The sequence below is a fragment of the Aedes aegypti genome, chromosome 3 (assembly GCF_002204515.2).
Source record: "Aedes aegypti strain LVP_AGWG chromosome 3, AaegL5.0 Primary Assembly, whole genome shotgun sequence".
NCBI classification, from domain to species: Eukaryota; Metazoa; Arthropoda; class Insecta; order Diptera; family Culicidae; genus Aedes; species Aedes aegypti.
In genome coordinates, this window is record NC_035109.1 from 270,718,124 (window position 1) to 270,736,932 (window position 18,809).

General features: G+C 37.6%; 1 protein-coding gene across 2 annotated transcripts in view; it reads left to right on the plus strand.

The window, feature by feature from the left end:
• Nucleotides 1–18,809, plus strand: part of LOC5577230 (Ig-like and fibronectin type-III domain-containing protein 1) — a 643,389-nt gene that overhangs the window by 522,384 nt on the left and 102,196 nt on the right. For both annotated transcript variants that reach the window (XM_021851413.1, XM_021851414.1), the window contains one exon: nucleotides 12,013–12,186. In XM_021851413.1, coding sequence (XP_021707105.1) covers nucleotides 12,013–12,186 — 174 coding nt within the window. The remainder of the gene's footprint in view (nucleotides 1–12,012; nucleotides 12,187–18,809) is intronic.

Sequence of the window (18,809 nt, forward strand, 5' to 3'; positions counted from 1 at the left end):
CGCGTGCAGAGTATGGAGTTTTTTTAGTTGATTTAACAGGTAATTGGACTTTTTGATGGACTTATGATTATCTGCAGCAACTGATTATTATATTTAGGAGCACCAAACATCATTTGTAGCTGAAGATGAAGGATTGTTTGCTGGATCAAGGACTCGTTATTCAAATAGGAACCTCACGCCAAGTCACGATGGTCGTCGATTCAAGATTGATAATTATTATACTCTTAATGTAGCTAAACAGTTCGTGGAAATAAATATTTATGTGCGTTGAACAATTAAGAAGCCTTGCTCTTCGATTTGCAATCATTTAAATAACTTATTGGTATTTCATTCAATATGTTTACATTGATGATGATCACTCAATTATCCATCGCTTTTGGAAACAGACAATTCATTCCATGATTGGATGATTTTCATTCAGTGTGATTTGTAAACAGATGATTTTCATGCAGATGAAAATCATCTTGAATGTGTCTGAATATAGGAATGGGGCTCGTATGAGGAAAAAATCATTCAATGTATGGCGGGAGATTTCATTCAGTGTAGCGAAACAGATCATTTCAAGCGTGTGCTGGAATAAGGGCGAAAGTCGCATGATCGATTTCTCTTCATCGATCTTCTCTTTTATGAATAAAGATGATAAGATGCGGGTTTGTTAGCATTTTTTCACTTCTGGACGCTAGCCAGCGATGCGATCTTGCGTTCTGAGGTGAAAAAATGCTGACAAACTTGCGTCTTGTCACCTTTATTCACATAAGAGAGGATCGATGAAGAGAAATCGATCATGCGACTTTCGCCCTTATTCTAGCACACGCTTGATTTTAGACGAGACTAACGTCAATATCTTGCACTGTAATTTCCCATAGGGTAAAAAATGTTTTATTCGCCTACTCATCTTCGCATTTTCTTGTACTCTAGTCGAAAATTACTAATTGTTCTAGGATAGCTATCTGTTCTGTGCTTATGGTTCACTGCCGCCCCGAAGACAAAAGCTAGTAATACACAACGTACCACTTGAAATGGTTCTAATAACCCACGTTGATGAGTTTGGGCTGAGCAAAAAGGTTCTCCTTTCCTTCTCCGTTATTATTAACATCAGTTGTCACCAAACCATCGATCCAGCTCTCACCATCTTTCTTTCTTTTCTGGTTTCTTTTCACTGGTATCACTTCTCCAACTAGATGATGCAGATAGGGATTATCTTCTCTCGGCGATAACGCATACTGAATGCGAAGATATTGTTCTGTACGCGATCGTGACGCAAACTGCTATTGGCCTAATCATTAGGCGGAATAATTGTAGTTGTTGAAGGCTGAGTGGCCTATCATTCGTTTTAACAGTGATGACGACTTTGCAACACACAATTTCAAAATAACGAAACTTAGTCCTCACAGACAATATTGCTTTTGAGTATTATCTCTATGTGTGCTTACAAGCAGAAAGTAAAAATTGCCTATTTTAATTTTATTTCGTGGGATAAATGAGCAAACAACCATCAATCTCACTTACAAATTTCATTGAAGGCCTACTTCACATAAAGTTCAACTTATCATCACAGTCTGGTGATCTAGTATCATTTCACACGCTATGCGAATATGAAAATGCCAACTAAGGCAAACGAAGCTCGCGGTTAATAACTGTAGAAATGCTCTTAGAACACTAAGTTGAGAAGCAAACTCTGTCCCAGTGAGGACGAAATGCAAGGAAGAGGAAAAATAACCCTGCACAGCCAATTCAGATTACCGACCCCAGTAAAATTTAACTGGGTTTTGGAACTACGGATCTTCTTCTTTCTGGCGTTACGTCCCCACTGGGACAAAGCCTGCCTCTCAGCTTAGTGTTCTTATGACCACTTCCACAGTTATTAACTGAGAGCTTACTATGCCAATGACCATTTTTGCATGTGTATATCGTGTGGCAGGTACGAAGATACTCTATGCCCTGGGAAGTCGAGAAAATTTCCAACCCGAAAAGATCCTCGACCGGTGGGATTTGAACCCAAGACCCTCAGCTTGGTCTTGCTGAATAGCTGCGCGTTTACCGCTACGGCTATCTGGGCCCCAAACCGAACTACGGATCTCCCAGATTTTTCCAATCGTGATACCTCTCCACGAAATAACTCCTTCGGTAGTATCCTCCGGAAACGTTCCTCGCACGTACAATACCGGATGTTCTTGGTAGTCAGATGGAAGGGGTTCATCAACCTGTTAAGCGAATACGAGATAAAGTTCTTCGTTCCAATTGAATAACATTCAGAGTTCTTACATTACACTACACGATGCGTTTCGAACGGAATTCAAGATGAAAGCTAAGATGTGTCTCCTGGCACCGGATGATTCTACAGTAGGAGATTCTTATTTGACACATTTCCGCATGCGCATTAGTTTGTTTTGATTTGATTTTGACGACAAGTCAGTAAAAATCATCAACTACTGAATAGTCGGTAATAGTTTTTACTGACTTTTCGACCTGTTCGGTAATGTAGCAAAATTGGGTCCGACAGCTACCGTAGTTCAGTGAAAAGTAAAAATTATTACTGAACTTCAGAAGTTTTCAATCCAAAAGCTGAAAGTTCGGTATGTATTATGATTAACAATTCGTACCCAGTATAAAAAATTACCGAACAAGCAAATCGTGATTGATTGTGTGGTACGCCTTGCGATTGCTGAATACCATAACATGGAAAAATGTCGTAGAAGCTCTGTCTTCTAAAAAAGTACAAAAAACAAAATGATTTAAAATTGTTTAAAATACGAAGATTTTCTACAAAGTTGCAGCCGGTGACCATTTGTGGGTACTGATTCAAGTTGACGATATCTTGTTTTTTTTAATATTGAAATAACAAGTTTTGTGGTTCAATTATTTTTTATTAAATCATAAGCACTCCGACATTCCATTTTTTTGTCAACTGTGTCCAACAGTGTGAAATGTGAATTTTAATTAGGCATTAGCTTCATGAAAAATCTTTTGGCAGAACGATGTGCCTAATTTGACAAAATCCAGAGCAAGATTATTAGATATTCCTAGCAAGAGTTCTTGGAGAACCATGAGCAACATTTTCAGATAATTTTATAACAGTAAGTGAAGATGCATTGAAGCCAAATCTCAAAACATCAAAAGCACAAATCTGGAGAACCTTCACGCTGAAAATTAATCAGCGAATCGATCAAGTTTTAAGCTCAAACGGATGTCTGGTTGTTCAGATTTGTACTCTTGAAGATTTGAGGTTTCACTTCGATTTATCTTCACCTTAAGTAAAAACGTCACAAAAATAATGTTCGAAATACCAGAAATTCATAGCCCATTGAAAATTTTGACAAAATATTGAGTAGATACTCTAATAATCCTTTAAAATAAAAAAAATGTAGTGAAAAGATTGAGTGAGAACAATTCTCGCTGAAACCAGGCCGCCATGGGCACCCATCATTAGAACTCCAATTTTATGTCACTGGTCGCTAGTATATGTTAAAACTAAAGGGTGGTCCTTTCGGTTTTCTCAAATTGGTGGACCCTTTGTTCGCCAGCCAGCGAAAAAAACGATAAGTATTAGGTATTTCTTCGCGTGATATGTCTCATATTTTCTGTGGAATACATAAAAAAACTTAGTGCCATCAGAAGAAGAAGAATGTAGCTTTAATTTGAAGCCCATTTTGAATTTTATCAGAAAAACCGTTTTTCACCATTAGCGCACCGCTCGTTTTGAATTCTGAGATAAACCATCCGAAAGCTGAAAAAACTGAGTAAGATAGGCTACAAAAACTAGGTGAGCAATGGTACACGCTCAAAATAGAGTTCTGAAAAACGTGAACTGTCAAAAATACACCATGAACTACCACCAAAGGTCACATAAACATGATCTTGTTCACGGTGTATTTTTGCTTGTTGACGAGTTCACGTCTGCTGTTCACAGATACGAGAACGGATTTTTACTGTGTATTTACTCTATGAAATCAACGATTTTCTAAATCATGTTCTTCAATGTTGACGTATATGGCGAGTGCAATCAATGAGAACATCATGTTTTGCACAACAAAGAAACAAGTTTTCAAACTTCCTTTGAGTCGACTGAAGAATAGGTATGTTATTTTAAGTGAAAATGTCTGGCGGCCATCTTAGATTTTGGCACCATCTTGATTTTAGGTAGTAGAATGGGGTATTCACATTGTTAACACTCAACATATTGAATTTGAAGGCTACCACTAAAAACAGGTTACGCATAATCTACTTCTTATTCTAACATCACGTTCATACTAGAACCGAGCCTGTACACACATGCAAACAATATTTCCGGGTATTTCTATATTTTTAATACACAAGCAATTCAACCTTTAAGAACACTAATATCGAACGGTGTTGAATCAATATCAGAGCAATTCTCACTGAAACCATCGGCACCCATCTTTAGAATTCCATATTCACAGATCATAGGCGTATGATTCAAAGTTACCAAGTCGAAGATTACTTTTCAATCACTTGTGAAACGGTCAAACTTTCAACGTTGAATAGTTCGAAGTTTAGATTTTCGAGTTATCTAGTTGTAGCGTCAAGGGAGCGATATATTCATATAACCGCTTCTGAAATGCAGGACATTCATTGATTTGATGCAGGACTTTTCGCGGGATACTTTTCAGCGCTGGACGAATGGTCTAAACACGGGACTGTCCCGCAAAAACCGAGACGTCTGGTCACCAAAGGTGGAAATTCTCAGGTGGGAAGCATCATGCCGTTGACGCAGAATGAATCAAAGTTACGCAGGAGCCACGCTCACATGCTCACGAATCAACAGCAACCAATTTGCTCACGGATTTGCAGTCTTGATGATAATCCAAAACGTGTTAGGCTCCTTTATCCGACGTTTCGGTTATATTATTCCTTCAAAGGGATAGGATTTTGTTACTTGTTTTAGAGCTAAGCTAACTTTTTTTGCCTACGCTTTTGGTTACGGTTGAGCACCGTGCTTTCAACACTGATACTGAATTACGAGTTAAGAAAATTTACCGATATAGCGTCATCGTAGAATTATTACGTGAAATCTGGATGAGTGAGTGCATGAGGGCATGTGCAAATAAAATGACGCGATGCTCTCTACAGTGTTGGTGTTCGTTGCGGTAGCTTTTTACTGTAACGCATGAACATGTTCGCCGTTTTCCACTACTGCTGGTCACTTTAGGATAACGACAACTCCGTTTTGTGATGGTATATCTGCAAATTAACTCCGTTCATCCAGCACTCTGTTGAGTTTATTGTTTCCGCCACCGACAACTCCACATTTTCTGGCATCACTTCCAGCACCAGATATGTCGTCCGCAAAATCATCGGTCTTCACCTTCGTGGGCACTTCGCGTCCTTCGTGTGTTGTACACTAAGCAGAATCTGAGAGTAACACAGATAAAAGGGCGATATTTAAAACTGAAAAGGCAACAGATGGCTCTTTTTCAGTGTTAGTAAAAACAAAATCAAAATCAGCATCACGGAAGACGAACTACACACAGAAAGTAATATACTCATATTACGCTTGATTTCTAATCACCACTTTTTCGATTCAGTTTCCAAATTGCAAGTAGTTCACGTTTTCAAATATTGTCCATACGTTTTGACAGTTCTCGACTACCCTTCTTCCATGCGCTTGTGTGGGAAGTTTGAGAAAATTGAGAACCGAGTGTAGCGCGATCAATGAGTGGAATACAAACATCAGTGTCGCCGCTAGGCAGCCAGTGCGAGAAACTGAATGTTTGAAAGGTTTGTCTGTACTTTTGGCCTCTTGCGTTAACTGTTAGTATTTAAGAACGGTGTAAAGCCTCATTCTATGCAACACTGCGGTACTGTACTTAACAGCTGGTGATCTCGAATGCGCCTTCACGACTCTATGGGGGAGTATCGATTTCCTTTTCGTTTCTATTTCAATGTATATCCAGCGATTTGAAGAACTGTATCCACTTTTGCGGAATCCTCATTGCATCTTGTAGGGTAAATCGGGATAATGCGCCCCAACCGGGCTATACGCCCCATTCCATTTTCAAAGGATTGAGGCTTCTTTAACACGTAAACATGGTTACATGTCTTAAATATCCACGAAAAAAAATATGATGTACATATTAGATCTTCGAGAAGTATGAAAAACCAATAGATGTTTCAAAAATATCGAGTATCAGCTTTTTGGCGTAAAATTTCTAAACCGATAAATAAGCCTCGTTGTAAATGAAGCCCTTCATTTACTATTGTACTTATTACAAAAACTTTTTCCGGAAGATGACTGCCAATGAACCCTGTTAAGCTTAGCAAGTGGTGGAATTTCTCTTCGAGCATTTGTACAACGCTGTGGAACGTTCTTTTGTGGGAGGAGCATATTGCCCGGTTTGTTTTTATACGTCAAAATTCAGACCGTTTACAAAAAAAACGTCTTGTATTCTTTTGAGAAGCTACCTGGCAAGAGAAAGTTGCATGCAGAGCATGACCAATTTACAACATAACACCTTGACATCAAAACGATAGAAGTAATGCATTTGCTACTGTGATAGAGCGGTTTTTCCTTAAGGGGGGCGTATTACACCTGTTTACCCTATAACCCACGCTCACTCGTACATTTCATCAGTCTTTGAAAGATGTTTTTTTGTTAAGAATTACTCAAGCATTTCCAACAGGTATACGTGCCTAAACGAGGCTGGATAATAAGCTTCTATATCCATGTCCACCGTTCTTTTTTTTTTTTCAACATTTCTGAACAGAAGACTATGTCCAGATACTTCTGCGGCATGTTCCTAAATATGTTCCTGTATATCACTATAGTGGGGACAAAATAGTTGTACAGGTAAACGTGCAGCTAGTCAGCAAAATCAAGCTAGGGGTCGTGGATTCGAATTCCACCGGTCAAGGATATTCGGGTTGTAAATTCTTTCGACTAAACCGACCAGCAGGTTCTGTCCCAGTTGGAACGTAACGACTGAAGGAAAAAAATCACGATCGTATCTGTCAGTGCCACGTTCGTTTTCCCATAAAGACCGGAGACTTTCATCATTTTCAGATGCTTAGCTACTTCTACCAACGCATCGTTGATAATTTTTCGGTCATAGGCGGTCGCTTCTTCAGTTTTAATCGCACATTGTTGGTGGCGAATGCCTTCAGCTTGTCTATACTCATTTCAGCTTCTGTGGAAGGCCCGAGATGCGTTACCCTGAAGATTTGCGGCTGTAACTCGATGAAGCTCCTTGAAGCTATTCGACTTACTGTAGCAAAGTGAAAATACATCTTCCGTCTTCAGAGTGATGAATTACAATGTTTTATTATGAACCTTCCTGTCACCATGCTCAAGCATGGCCTACTCTGATCTAATCCAATAGCACATTACTACCTCTCTCCTTTTTTCCATAAATGTGAATCAATAGTTTTATCTAGCTTAAAAACTACTGAACAGTCAATACTGATTTTCTTTCTATAATATATGAATGGTCTTCATAAATGTTTCATTGCTTGAAATATTGTTGATCTCTGCCGGAAAGCATACAGCACCATATCCTCGAGTTTTTCCTCCTTGTACTGATGAGTTTAAAACTGTGCGTATCTCGTCACACCACCAATGGTCTCTAAACGCAAAAGGAATTAATTATTAAACATATAGCATCAATAAGTTAAAACTGAAAGTATACTTAGCTGCATTGAGTTACTTCGTTCTTTTCTTGTATTGCTAAATTATTTATTTTACATTACCGTTTCAATTCATGCAACTATGCAAGCATGCTTGATCTTGTCCATTATCCGTTCTTGATTGTTGTAAAAGAGGTTCGCTTAAAATGCTTTAAACAATCCATGCCGCACTATACCTTTGAAACTACGAAAAATGTTAACAAAAATAGATAAATGAACATTTTTATATGAATTAGTACTGCTAGATATACAATATGAATAAACTTCATTTGTGTAGTACCAAACTGTACTTTTATTTCCATTGCATGTCCCTTTATCATAGATGTACTGAAAAAAATATTTCCTACATCTCATAATAGACCGGACTGCCAGAAGGACTGAGGTGGATCTCCTACATCCAATCTTCTCAATTTCAGGCTGAAATCTTGCGTTTATTAGGTGTTTAACACACGTTTCTATTATTTTTATCGTTTTCTTTATAAAGAAACGGGTCGGATGATACGTTTCATTTTTACTATTCTCTTTCGAACAGCGCCGAATTTTCACGACCGCCCTGCGTTCTTTTACCGGAAATGAACCAAGACTATTTCATCCTCTTCATTTTTTATGGAGAAGTAGACCAGAATCATGCAAAATGTTCTCTTTACTCTCTTCTTTTTCTCTAAGAGCGGACCGGACGATTTGTTTTATTCCTTCATTTCTTTTCACAAATGGGCCGAATTTCAACAAACTCCCTTCGTTCTTGTTACAGAAATGGACCAGGATAATTTCATCCTCTTCATTTCTTATGGAGAAGTAGACCAGAATCATGAAAAATGTTCTCTTTACTCTCTTCTTTTTCTCCAAGAGCGGACCGGACGATTTGTTTTATTCCTTCATTACTTTTCAGAAATGGGCCGAATTTCAACAAACTCCCTACGTTCTTGTTACAGAAACGGACCAGGTTTATCCTCTTCGTTTCATAAGGAGACGTATACCGGAATTACTTAATGTATTCCCTTTACTCTCTGCTTATCAACATAAATAACTTGCTAGTGTATTATATTCCTTCATGTTATTCTTGAAATGGAACGAATATTTTCTTCCAATCTTTCATTTCGTTTGCAAAAATGGACTAATTTCCTAATATATATGTAGCCTTGAACTACATTACAAATCATATATGTAGCAGTAATCTCTTAATTCTCAGCAATTTGTTGTTGTTTGACCATAGACAGCATAATTATTCCGTTGTCAAGCTATTTTACATCTGTCTTGTCATGCTCTGTATTCGCAGGCTGATTCACTCTCTTTTTTTTTTAACGCCAGCCTCTCTTTTTTTTTATTTTAAATTCAACTCTCTTTAAATTCTTAATTTCTTTGAATTTGTATTTGGTAGCCTTATTCACCTTCTTAACGTATTCACGAGTTTACGAATTATTTATAATCACATGATTGAGTCATGTACATTTCTTGATAATTTCTTTTAAGTTGAATTTACTAATGGTCCAAATTAATACCTTCAGCAGGTTTGATAAAAAATTGTAAGCCTTTTTTAAATTAAACTTTCTTTCTTTGAATAACGCAAGGGTAATATTATGAAAGCTGTTGAGGATTTTGCCCTCCAACAGACTCACACCTAAATAAGTTTGTCACATCAAAATATTATCACACCATGCCATATATTGGATGGCACACTAGCTACCAAAACAAACATTTAACGCATTTGTAACGCACACTGTTGGATTGTGCATTGAATGCAAGGTGCGTGCTTCTGCTAAACTGCCATATAAACAGACGTGTGAATATTTTTTTTCTCCACGTTGCAAATATTCTCGAAAATCTATTCGTAAACAAAACGTACAATACATTCAAATATGACACCACTACTACTATACATTGAATGTTTTCTAACTTTAGAATTAAACAATTTCAAAAAGATTTCAAACGTTAGAAAGTCGCTATTTAGTTTTAGAACGTTAACTAAATATATTGTCCATTATAAAAGAAATAGTGTTGAACTAGTCGCTTTGGTGTCTTTCTTATTTTGATATTTTCCTTAGTCGACAGATTTTTTTCAGAAATGCTGTTACTGGCAATCAGATTTTTTTTTCTACTGCTTCATTTGCTTTTAAATGCAAATGTTTAAATGTTTCAATAATCTTAGTTCCGTTGTTTTTTTTTATTCTGATGTAATTCTAGATGCATATTTCAATAACAACTAAAATTTTCTTCAGAACACATAATAATTTGAATGAAATAATAATAAAGCTCATGATTGAAATGTAAATTATATTGCTTTAAATTAATAAAATAAATAAATACTCCTTTTCTGCCTTCGTTGTAAAAATCAAATAAGTGACGCCAAAACACGCAATAATGGATACTATGCAAAAACTGTGTTTCATGAACAACTTCCATGAGGAATGCTTTAAATTGTCAGGACATCTATCCTATGATGAAAAATCATAAATCGCACATTATAAATGTTCTTTCGTTATTTCATGAGTTTATCGTCGCAGAAGAAGTAACGTTTAAATAAAACTGGTGCCTTTTCATAACTATTATGTTCATAACAAAACCATTCAAGTGTTTCCAACGTTTCATACTACAGAAACCCCCTTCTTTGTTTGTTTGATTGATTCATTTTACATTTTTAATTGAATTGAATTGATTCACTTTACATTTTTAATTTATCAATGACATCAAGTATTTGATTTTATCACTATGATTAATGGCTATTATACGCCATTCTCCATGGCTATTTCAAAACCACACTGTCTTAATTAATCAATATGTCTTAATATATCAATATAATTAATATAAGAAACCCAACAATGAGGAATAATCAAGAAACTTTCCATAAAAATTAGAACTAGAAATTGCTTGGCAAATTGTATATTTTATTAATATTATTTTCTCTCTCCCTTCGCTTTTTAAAATCTTTAATTTTAAATTGGATAACATCTAGATACATTGAATGAAACTTCGTTAAAAAAAACCTGGACTATTTTTTTTAGTTCAATTAACTGTAATTGGGATCGCGAATCACGACAGGAAAATCATTCAAAATAAAATTTCTGAATGTTTTTAAATTTGACATACTGCCGGCTGTCAAAACAACTCAAAAGTTAACATGAAACAAATAAAACTGTGTCTACCTACATTTTTTTCCGGTTCCAGATACGTTCCAATCATACGCAGCACAAAATCTGTATCGCAATAATTTTCCTGTTACCCTTATCCGTAATTTCGTCAGGCGTTCCTCCGAACAGCATACAGCCAATTTTCAAGATTCTTGTGCACAAATCTATGAACCGCACACTCAAAATGGAATCCGTTCCAACAATCGTCGCCAATGTAGCAAAGTGAAAATACATCTTCCGTCATCAGAGTGATGAATTACAATGTTTTATTATGAACCTTCATGTCACCATGCTCAAGCATGGCCTACTCTGATCTAATCCAATAGCACATTACTACACTTACTAAGCTGGATGTTCCGTTCGAATGCTGGCTTCGTCTCTGTCCTTCGTCCTTGCTATCTGAGGCTGCCTCCTCACTCTGAATTGAGCAGCGCGACTTACATCTTCAGGTCATCCATCCCTATGTTGTCGCAGGGTTTCATGGGGCTAATCCTCGCAATTTTTCTAGTTCATGTTCGCCATCCATGAGATTTACCTAGAATATGTGATAAGTAAGCTTCGAGAGGCAATGCAGAACATGCCGTGGATGATAATCTATTTCCTATAGATATGTTTGGAATACATCTTGAAAAATTAACTTTCGAAGCTGCTTATTTATTGTTACAATATACTGACCAGCAATTTTACCTCCATTAAAGCAATTTGAAGTGCGCACAATTTAGATGTAGGTCTCACTGATCCAATTAAAAATTAGGTGGGTGAAGATTTTGAAACTATTCTCGATCAAAGGAAACGTTGTCGAAAAAGGGACTGATTTGGAAGAAGCGAGAACTGTTAATGGAAAAAAAAAATCAAAAATATTAAAGCCCTTTGCGATTATGGTTTTTTTTTCACATTCTTATCAAGAAATGTAAAACCAGAAAAAAGGTTTGGAGAATTTTGGAAATGAATCCATGCAGAAGCTGCTGCTGTGATAAAACACTAATGAATTACACTGAACATCCAACGTACAACCATGAGAGCATAACTATCAATAGATTTCAGCAAAAATTATTGGAATCTTATATATCCATGTACACATGCTAATTATATTAAGTTAAATGCAGTCCCGGTAGTTTAACGTGTATTTTAAGAGAACCACAATTTGATATTCTGACCCTTTCATTTCTACTGTAATGTTACCTTTGCATCAACTAAACACCAATAACCGTTAATTTTCATTCCCACCAACCTTTTTTTTCCACAGGAACCGGTGGCCCTTCGGTGGTTCATGAAGGTGAAGACGCGCTGCTGACCTGCGTGGTAATGACCCCCTACAACAATGACACCGTTCTGTGGCGAAAAGGTCCCAACGAAATCCTGTCGGCGGGCATGAATCGCGTTACTGGCGATAAGCGCATCAGCATTCTGCACGACGACTGTAAGTACCGATTACACGGCATGACACAAAAAAAAGTCGTCCTATATAACAAAACGCATCCCAATAGCTAGCTACCAGTCTTCCCCAACGACGCGACGCGACGATAGACATGACGGTTATTCATGTCGTTGCGACCCCATTTTACCTTGTATTATAGCCATGAATGAACCAATGCTTATGTGTAATAGGTCCATGGGTTTCCATGCATGGGTGGAGCCAGTGGGAGCAGTATCCCTCCGCCCACTCAAGTTGAATGAAAAATGAATATACTGCTATGTGGAGAATTTTTCAATATATGATTATGTCAAAAATCTAGCAAACTAAATAACCAAACTAATAATTATCTCGAAATAAACTCTTTAGAGATATCTCTGGGACAGGGCCTGCTTCTCAGCTTAGTGTTCTTATGAGCACTTCACAGTAATTAACTGTGAGCTTTCTTTGCCAAATTTGTCATTTTCGCATTCGTATATCGTGTGGCAATTACGATGATACGCTATGCCCAGGAAAGTCAAGGAAATTTCCATTACGAAAAGATCCTAGACCGATCGAGAATTGAACCCCGTGGACTCTAACCACTCGGCTAAGGAAGGCTTCTCCGTCTAGTATTTTCCCTGGTAAATTGTCTTCGAAAGCATTTTGGTGTTACCTTGCTGAGTTTCACCAGATAATGTACAATGATTGTTAAAGCAGGACACAAATTATGTCAAAAATGGAACTTTTTACGAAAAATATGTGGAATAACCTTTAAAGTCTTTAGCCTCCCCTTCTCCCTCGTGACATAAATCCCGGCAACGCCCATGTTTCCATGGGACAATACCGCCATTGGAAATGGTCCAAATAAATGAGAAGGGAAAACATTGAAAGCATTTTTGTCGCTCATTTGGCGCGACGACAATTTTGGCTTTTCCCCCCACAGCTCGTAGCAATAATCGTTTCTCATTAACTTCCAACGGTAGGTACGAGAGTCAAGTTGCCCCGAGCCTGCCACCACACGGTGGGATTTAGAACAGTAAGAGTATTTGGAAAGGTGATCCGACAATGACAACAACGAATACAACGCCATTGTCGACGGCCGAAATTCAAACGGAAAAGAGATGACAGCCCTGTGGGAAATGAAGCAGATCATGATCATCTACACACGAGCCAAAGCTTATGCTACGAGCGACGAATCCTGCCAAGCCTCCCGAAATACAAAATACCTAGTATAACGTTGGAGCGAGAAATATTTTTGACGGCGGGAATTTTGCCAAAAGGCTTCGTGCAATTAACACAGCATTCCAACCAACTTACGGGAAAGCATAATCAAAAGCGGGTCTGTCTGTCTGTCGTTCCCGTTTGGGATCGAAACAAAGCCAACCCAGCTATCGTCGTCACCACCTCATTAAAAGGTGCTATCAATAACTTTTCTGAAATTTAATTAAGAGACAGCAACTGAAACGCTAAAGGAGCACCAGTAGCCGTAAGCGTAGTGACATCTAGTACAATGTGTCTTGACTATCTCAGGGAAAGACTTCCGTCAATTTGGATTGGATTGGATTTGGATTGGATTTGGATTGGATTTGGATTGGATTTGGATTGGATTTGGATTGGATTTGGATTGGATTTGGATTGGATTTGGATTGGATTTGGATTGGATTTGGATTGGATTTGGATTGGATTTGGATTGGATTTGGATTGGATTTGGATTGGATTTGGATTGGATTTGGATTGGATTTGGATTGGATTTGGATTGGATTTGGATTGGATTTGGATTGGATTTGGATTGGATTTGGATTGGATTTGGATTGGATTTGGATTGGATTTGGATTGGATTTGGATTGGATTTGGATTGGATTTGGATTGGATTTGGATTGGATTTGGATTGGATTTGGATTGGATTTGGATTGGATTTGGATTGGATTTGGATTGGATTTGGATTGGATTTGGATTGGATTTGGATTGGATTGGATTTGGATTGGATTTGGATTGGATTTGGATTGGATTTGGATTGGATTTGGATTGGATTTGGATTGGATTTGGATTGGATTTGGATTGGATTTGGATTGGATTTGGATTGGATTTGGATTGGATTTGGATTGGATTTGGATTGGATTTGGATTGGATTTGGATTGGATTTGGATTGGATTTGGATTGGATTTGGATTGGATTTGGATTGGATTTGGATTGGATTTGGATTGGATTTGGATTGGATTTGGATTGGATTTGGATTGGATTTGGATTGGATTTGGATTGGATTGGATTTGGATTGGATTTGGATTGGATTTGGATTGGATTTGGATTGGATTTGGATTGGATTTGGATTGGATTTGGATTGGATTTGGATTGGATTTGGATTGGATTTGGATTGGATTTGGATTGGATTTGGATTGGATTTGGATTGGATTTGGATTGGATTTGGATTGGATTTGGATTGGATTTGGATTGGATTTGGATTGGATTTGGATTGGATTTGGATTGGATTTGGATTGGATTTGGATTGGATTGGATTGGATTTGGATTGGATTTGGATTGGATTTGGATTGGATTTGGATTGGATTTGGATTGGATTTGGATTGGATTTGGATTGGATTTGGATTGGATTTGGATTGGATTTGGATTGGATTTGGATTGGATTTGGATTGGATTTGGATTGGATTTGGATTGGATTTGGATTGGATTTGGATTGGATTTGGATTGGATTTGGATTGGATTTGGATTGGATTTGGATTGGATTTGGATTGGATTTGGATTGGATTTGGATTGGATTTGGATTGGATTTGGATTGGATTTGGATTGGATTTGGATTGGATTTGGATTGGATTTGGATTGGATTTGGATTGGATTTGGATTGGATTTGGATTGGATTTGGATTGGATTTGGATTGGATTTGGATTGGATTTGGATTGGATTTGGATTGGATTTGGATTGGATTTGGATTGGATTTGGATTGGATTTGGATTGGATTTGGATTGGATTTGGATTGGATTTGGATTGGATTTGGATTGGATTGGATTGGATTTGGATTGGATTTGGATTGGATTTGGATTGGATTTGGATTGGATTTGGATTGGATTTGGATTGGATTTGGATTGGATTTGGATTGGATTTGGATTGGATTTGGATTGGATTTGGATTGGATTTGGATTGGATTTGGATTGGATTTGGATTGGATTTGGATTGGATTTGGATTGGATTTGGATTGGATTTGGATTGGATTTGGATTGGATTTGGATTGGATTTGGATTGGATTTGGATTGGATTTGGATTGGATTTGGATTGGATTTGGATTGGATTTGGATTGGATTTGGATTGGATTTGGATTGGATTTGGATTGGATTTGGATTGGATTTGGATTGGATTTGGATTGGATTTGGATTGGATTTGGATTGGATTTGGATTGGATTTGGATTGGATTTGGATTGGATTTGGATTGGATTTGGATTGGATTTGGATTGGATTTGGATTGGATTTGGATTGGATTTGGATTGGATTTGGATTGGATTTGGATTGGATTGGATTGGATTTGGATTGGATTTGGATTGGATTTGGATTGGATTTGGATTGGATTTGGATTGGATTTGGATTGGATTTGGATTGGATTTGGATTGGATTTGGATTGGATTTGGATTGGATTTGGATTGGATTTGGATTGGATTTGGATTGGATTTGGATTGGATTTGGATTGGATTTGGATTGGATTTGGATTGGATTTGGATTGGATTTGGATTGGATTGATGGATTGGATTGGATTTGGATTGGATTTGGATTGGATTTGGATTGGATTTGGATTGGATTTGGATTGGATTTGGATGGATTTGGATTGGATTTGGATTGGATTTGGATTGGATTTGGATTGGATTTGGATTGGATTTGGATTGGATTTGGATTGGATTTGGATTGGATTTGGATTGGATTTGGATTGGATTTGGATTGGATTTGGATTGGATTTGGATTGGATTTGGATTGGATTTGGATTGGATTTGGATTGGATTTGGATTGGATTTGGATTGGATTTGGATTGGATTTGGATTGGATTTGGATTTGGATTGGATTTGGATTGGATTTGGATTGGATTTGGATTGGATTTGGATTGGATTTGGATTGGATTTGGATTGGATTTGGATTGGATTTGGATTGGATTTGGATTGGATTTGGATTGGATTTGGATTGGATTGGATTGGATTTGGATTGGATTTGGATTGGATTTGGATTGGATTTGGATTGGATTTGGATTGGATTTGGATGGATTTGGATTGGATTTGGATTGGATTTGGATTGGATTTGGATTGGATTTGGATTGGATTTGGATTGGATTTGGATTGGATTTGGATTGGATTTGGATTGGATTTGGATTGGATTTGGATTGGATTTGGATTGGATTTGGATTGGATTTGGATTGGATTTGGATTGGATTTGGATTGGATTTGGATTGGATTTGGATTGGATTTGGATTGGATTTGGATTGGATTGGATTGGATTTGGATTGGATTTGGATTGGATTTGGATTGGATTTGGATTGGATTTGGATTGGATTTGGATTGGATTTGGATTGGATTTGGATTGGATTTGGATTGGATTTGGATTGGATTTGGATTGGATGGATGGTTTGGATTGGATTGATGGATTTGGATTGGATTTGGATTGGGATTTGGATTGGATTTGGATTGGATTGGATTGGATTGGATTGATTGGATTGGATTTGGATTGGATTTGGATTGGATTTGATTGGATTTTGGATTGGATTTGGATTGGATTTGGATTGGATTTGGATTGGATTGGATTGGATTTGGATTGGATTTGGATTGGATTTTGGATTGGATTTGGATTGGATTTGGATTGGATTTGGATTGATTGGTGGATTTGGATTGGATTTGGATTGGATTTGGATTGGATTTGGATTGGATTTGGATTGGATTTGGATTGGATTTGGATTGGATTGGATGGATTTGGATTGGATTTGGATTGGATTTGGATTGGATTTGGATTGGATTTGGATTGGATTTGGATTGGATTTGGATTGGATTTGGATTGGATTTGGATTGGATTTGGATTGGATTTCGATGGATTGATTGGATTTGGATTGGATTTGGATTGGATTTGGATTGGATTTGGATTGGATTTGGATTGGATTTGGATTGGATTTGGATTGGATTTGGATTGGATTTGGATTGGATGGATGGATTTGGATTGGATTTGGATTGGATTTGGATTGGATTTGGATTGGATTTGGATTGGATTTGGATTGGATTGGATTTGGATTGGATTTGGATTGGATTTGGATTGGATTTGGATTGCTCAATTGGATTGCTCAATTGGATTGCTCAATTAGGTATTATTTATTTGAATATGTCGGACCAGATGATATGGAACTTCAACCTTTTTTAAAATTCTCGTGGTTCCCGAATTTTGTGCAATAACAAAACGATGCTGACAGCAAAAAGGTTAAAGCTTGATCCGGAATTTTTGCCGAAATTTAACGCTAATATCGAAGACAACATACGTAAAGCCAAAGGGAAGAATGTCCCTAGTCTAATATGCCAAGAGTTATGTTATTTGCTCATTACCTTTTCCATTCTTGTCGTCGCCGCTGCATACCTAACTAAACTTCTAAACGAGAACACCCAGCAATGGAGCTCCAGGCAGAAAATAAATATCCACTCCTAGTTTCACGAGCAAACTCCACGCGGGGCCATAGTACTGCAATGGACGATCTCGAATAAATTCACCTGTGAACAATTGGGGAGGGAGACTAAGGTCCCGAAGGGTCCTCGGAGCGTTCTCGGAATGTTTATCTCCTGGTCGAATATTTCCAAATGCCAACCCAGTAGTCAGCAAGTACCTAGACAGGTAGCTCACGAACCGTTAATGTGAATGTGTGCGAGGAAATTAATTTCTCAAGCATCGGTCGTTACAGCGTCGTTAGCGTTAGGAGGGTTTTAATTAAAAAGAATTAAGTTACTGGCTTAACTTTGGAACGCAGTAATCTTGGATCGGATTATGGCAAATGGGTGGCCGAAAAATTGTCCGACACAAATTAGAAAACCAATTAGAATGTTACTTGAAGAACATTCATTGTAATAATTTGACCTCTTGGATGTATTTTGAATCGCACATTTAGAAACCAGACGAAGAATCCTGCATGCACAAACGAGATTAACGCTTACGTGCCTAACGTAAAATTAGACCAAAGTTTTCAATTTCAAAATCCGTGTTTCAGCCGTCATCTAATGAAATTACAGTCGAAGCTCGTTATAACGACAACTTTTATAATGACAAACGCTCTCTATAGCGACATTTTTCGGTCCCATTTCGATGTCATAACCATTCTTTATAACGACTTTTCTCTATTGCGACGGTCCCTTGCGATGTCGTTATAACGCGATTCAACTGTAGTGCACAGTTGTTAGATGCTTTTTTCGCTAGATTTGTGCCTTTGAAGTTTCACTGCATTCTTAGAAGTTGATTCCAAACTGCTTCACCTTAACCTGCCAATATGATGGTCGCTTCCCTCGGGGATCCAGGTATCCGGAACAACCCATTACGTAACAAAGTCATCCACCGAACTGTTCAGCTGTTGAGATTTCGCAGGAATCCGTAATAGTAGTTTACGGAACAAGTTGCAGAATGATGATTTTTACAGC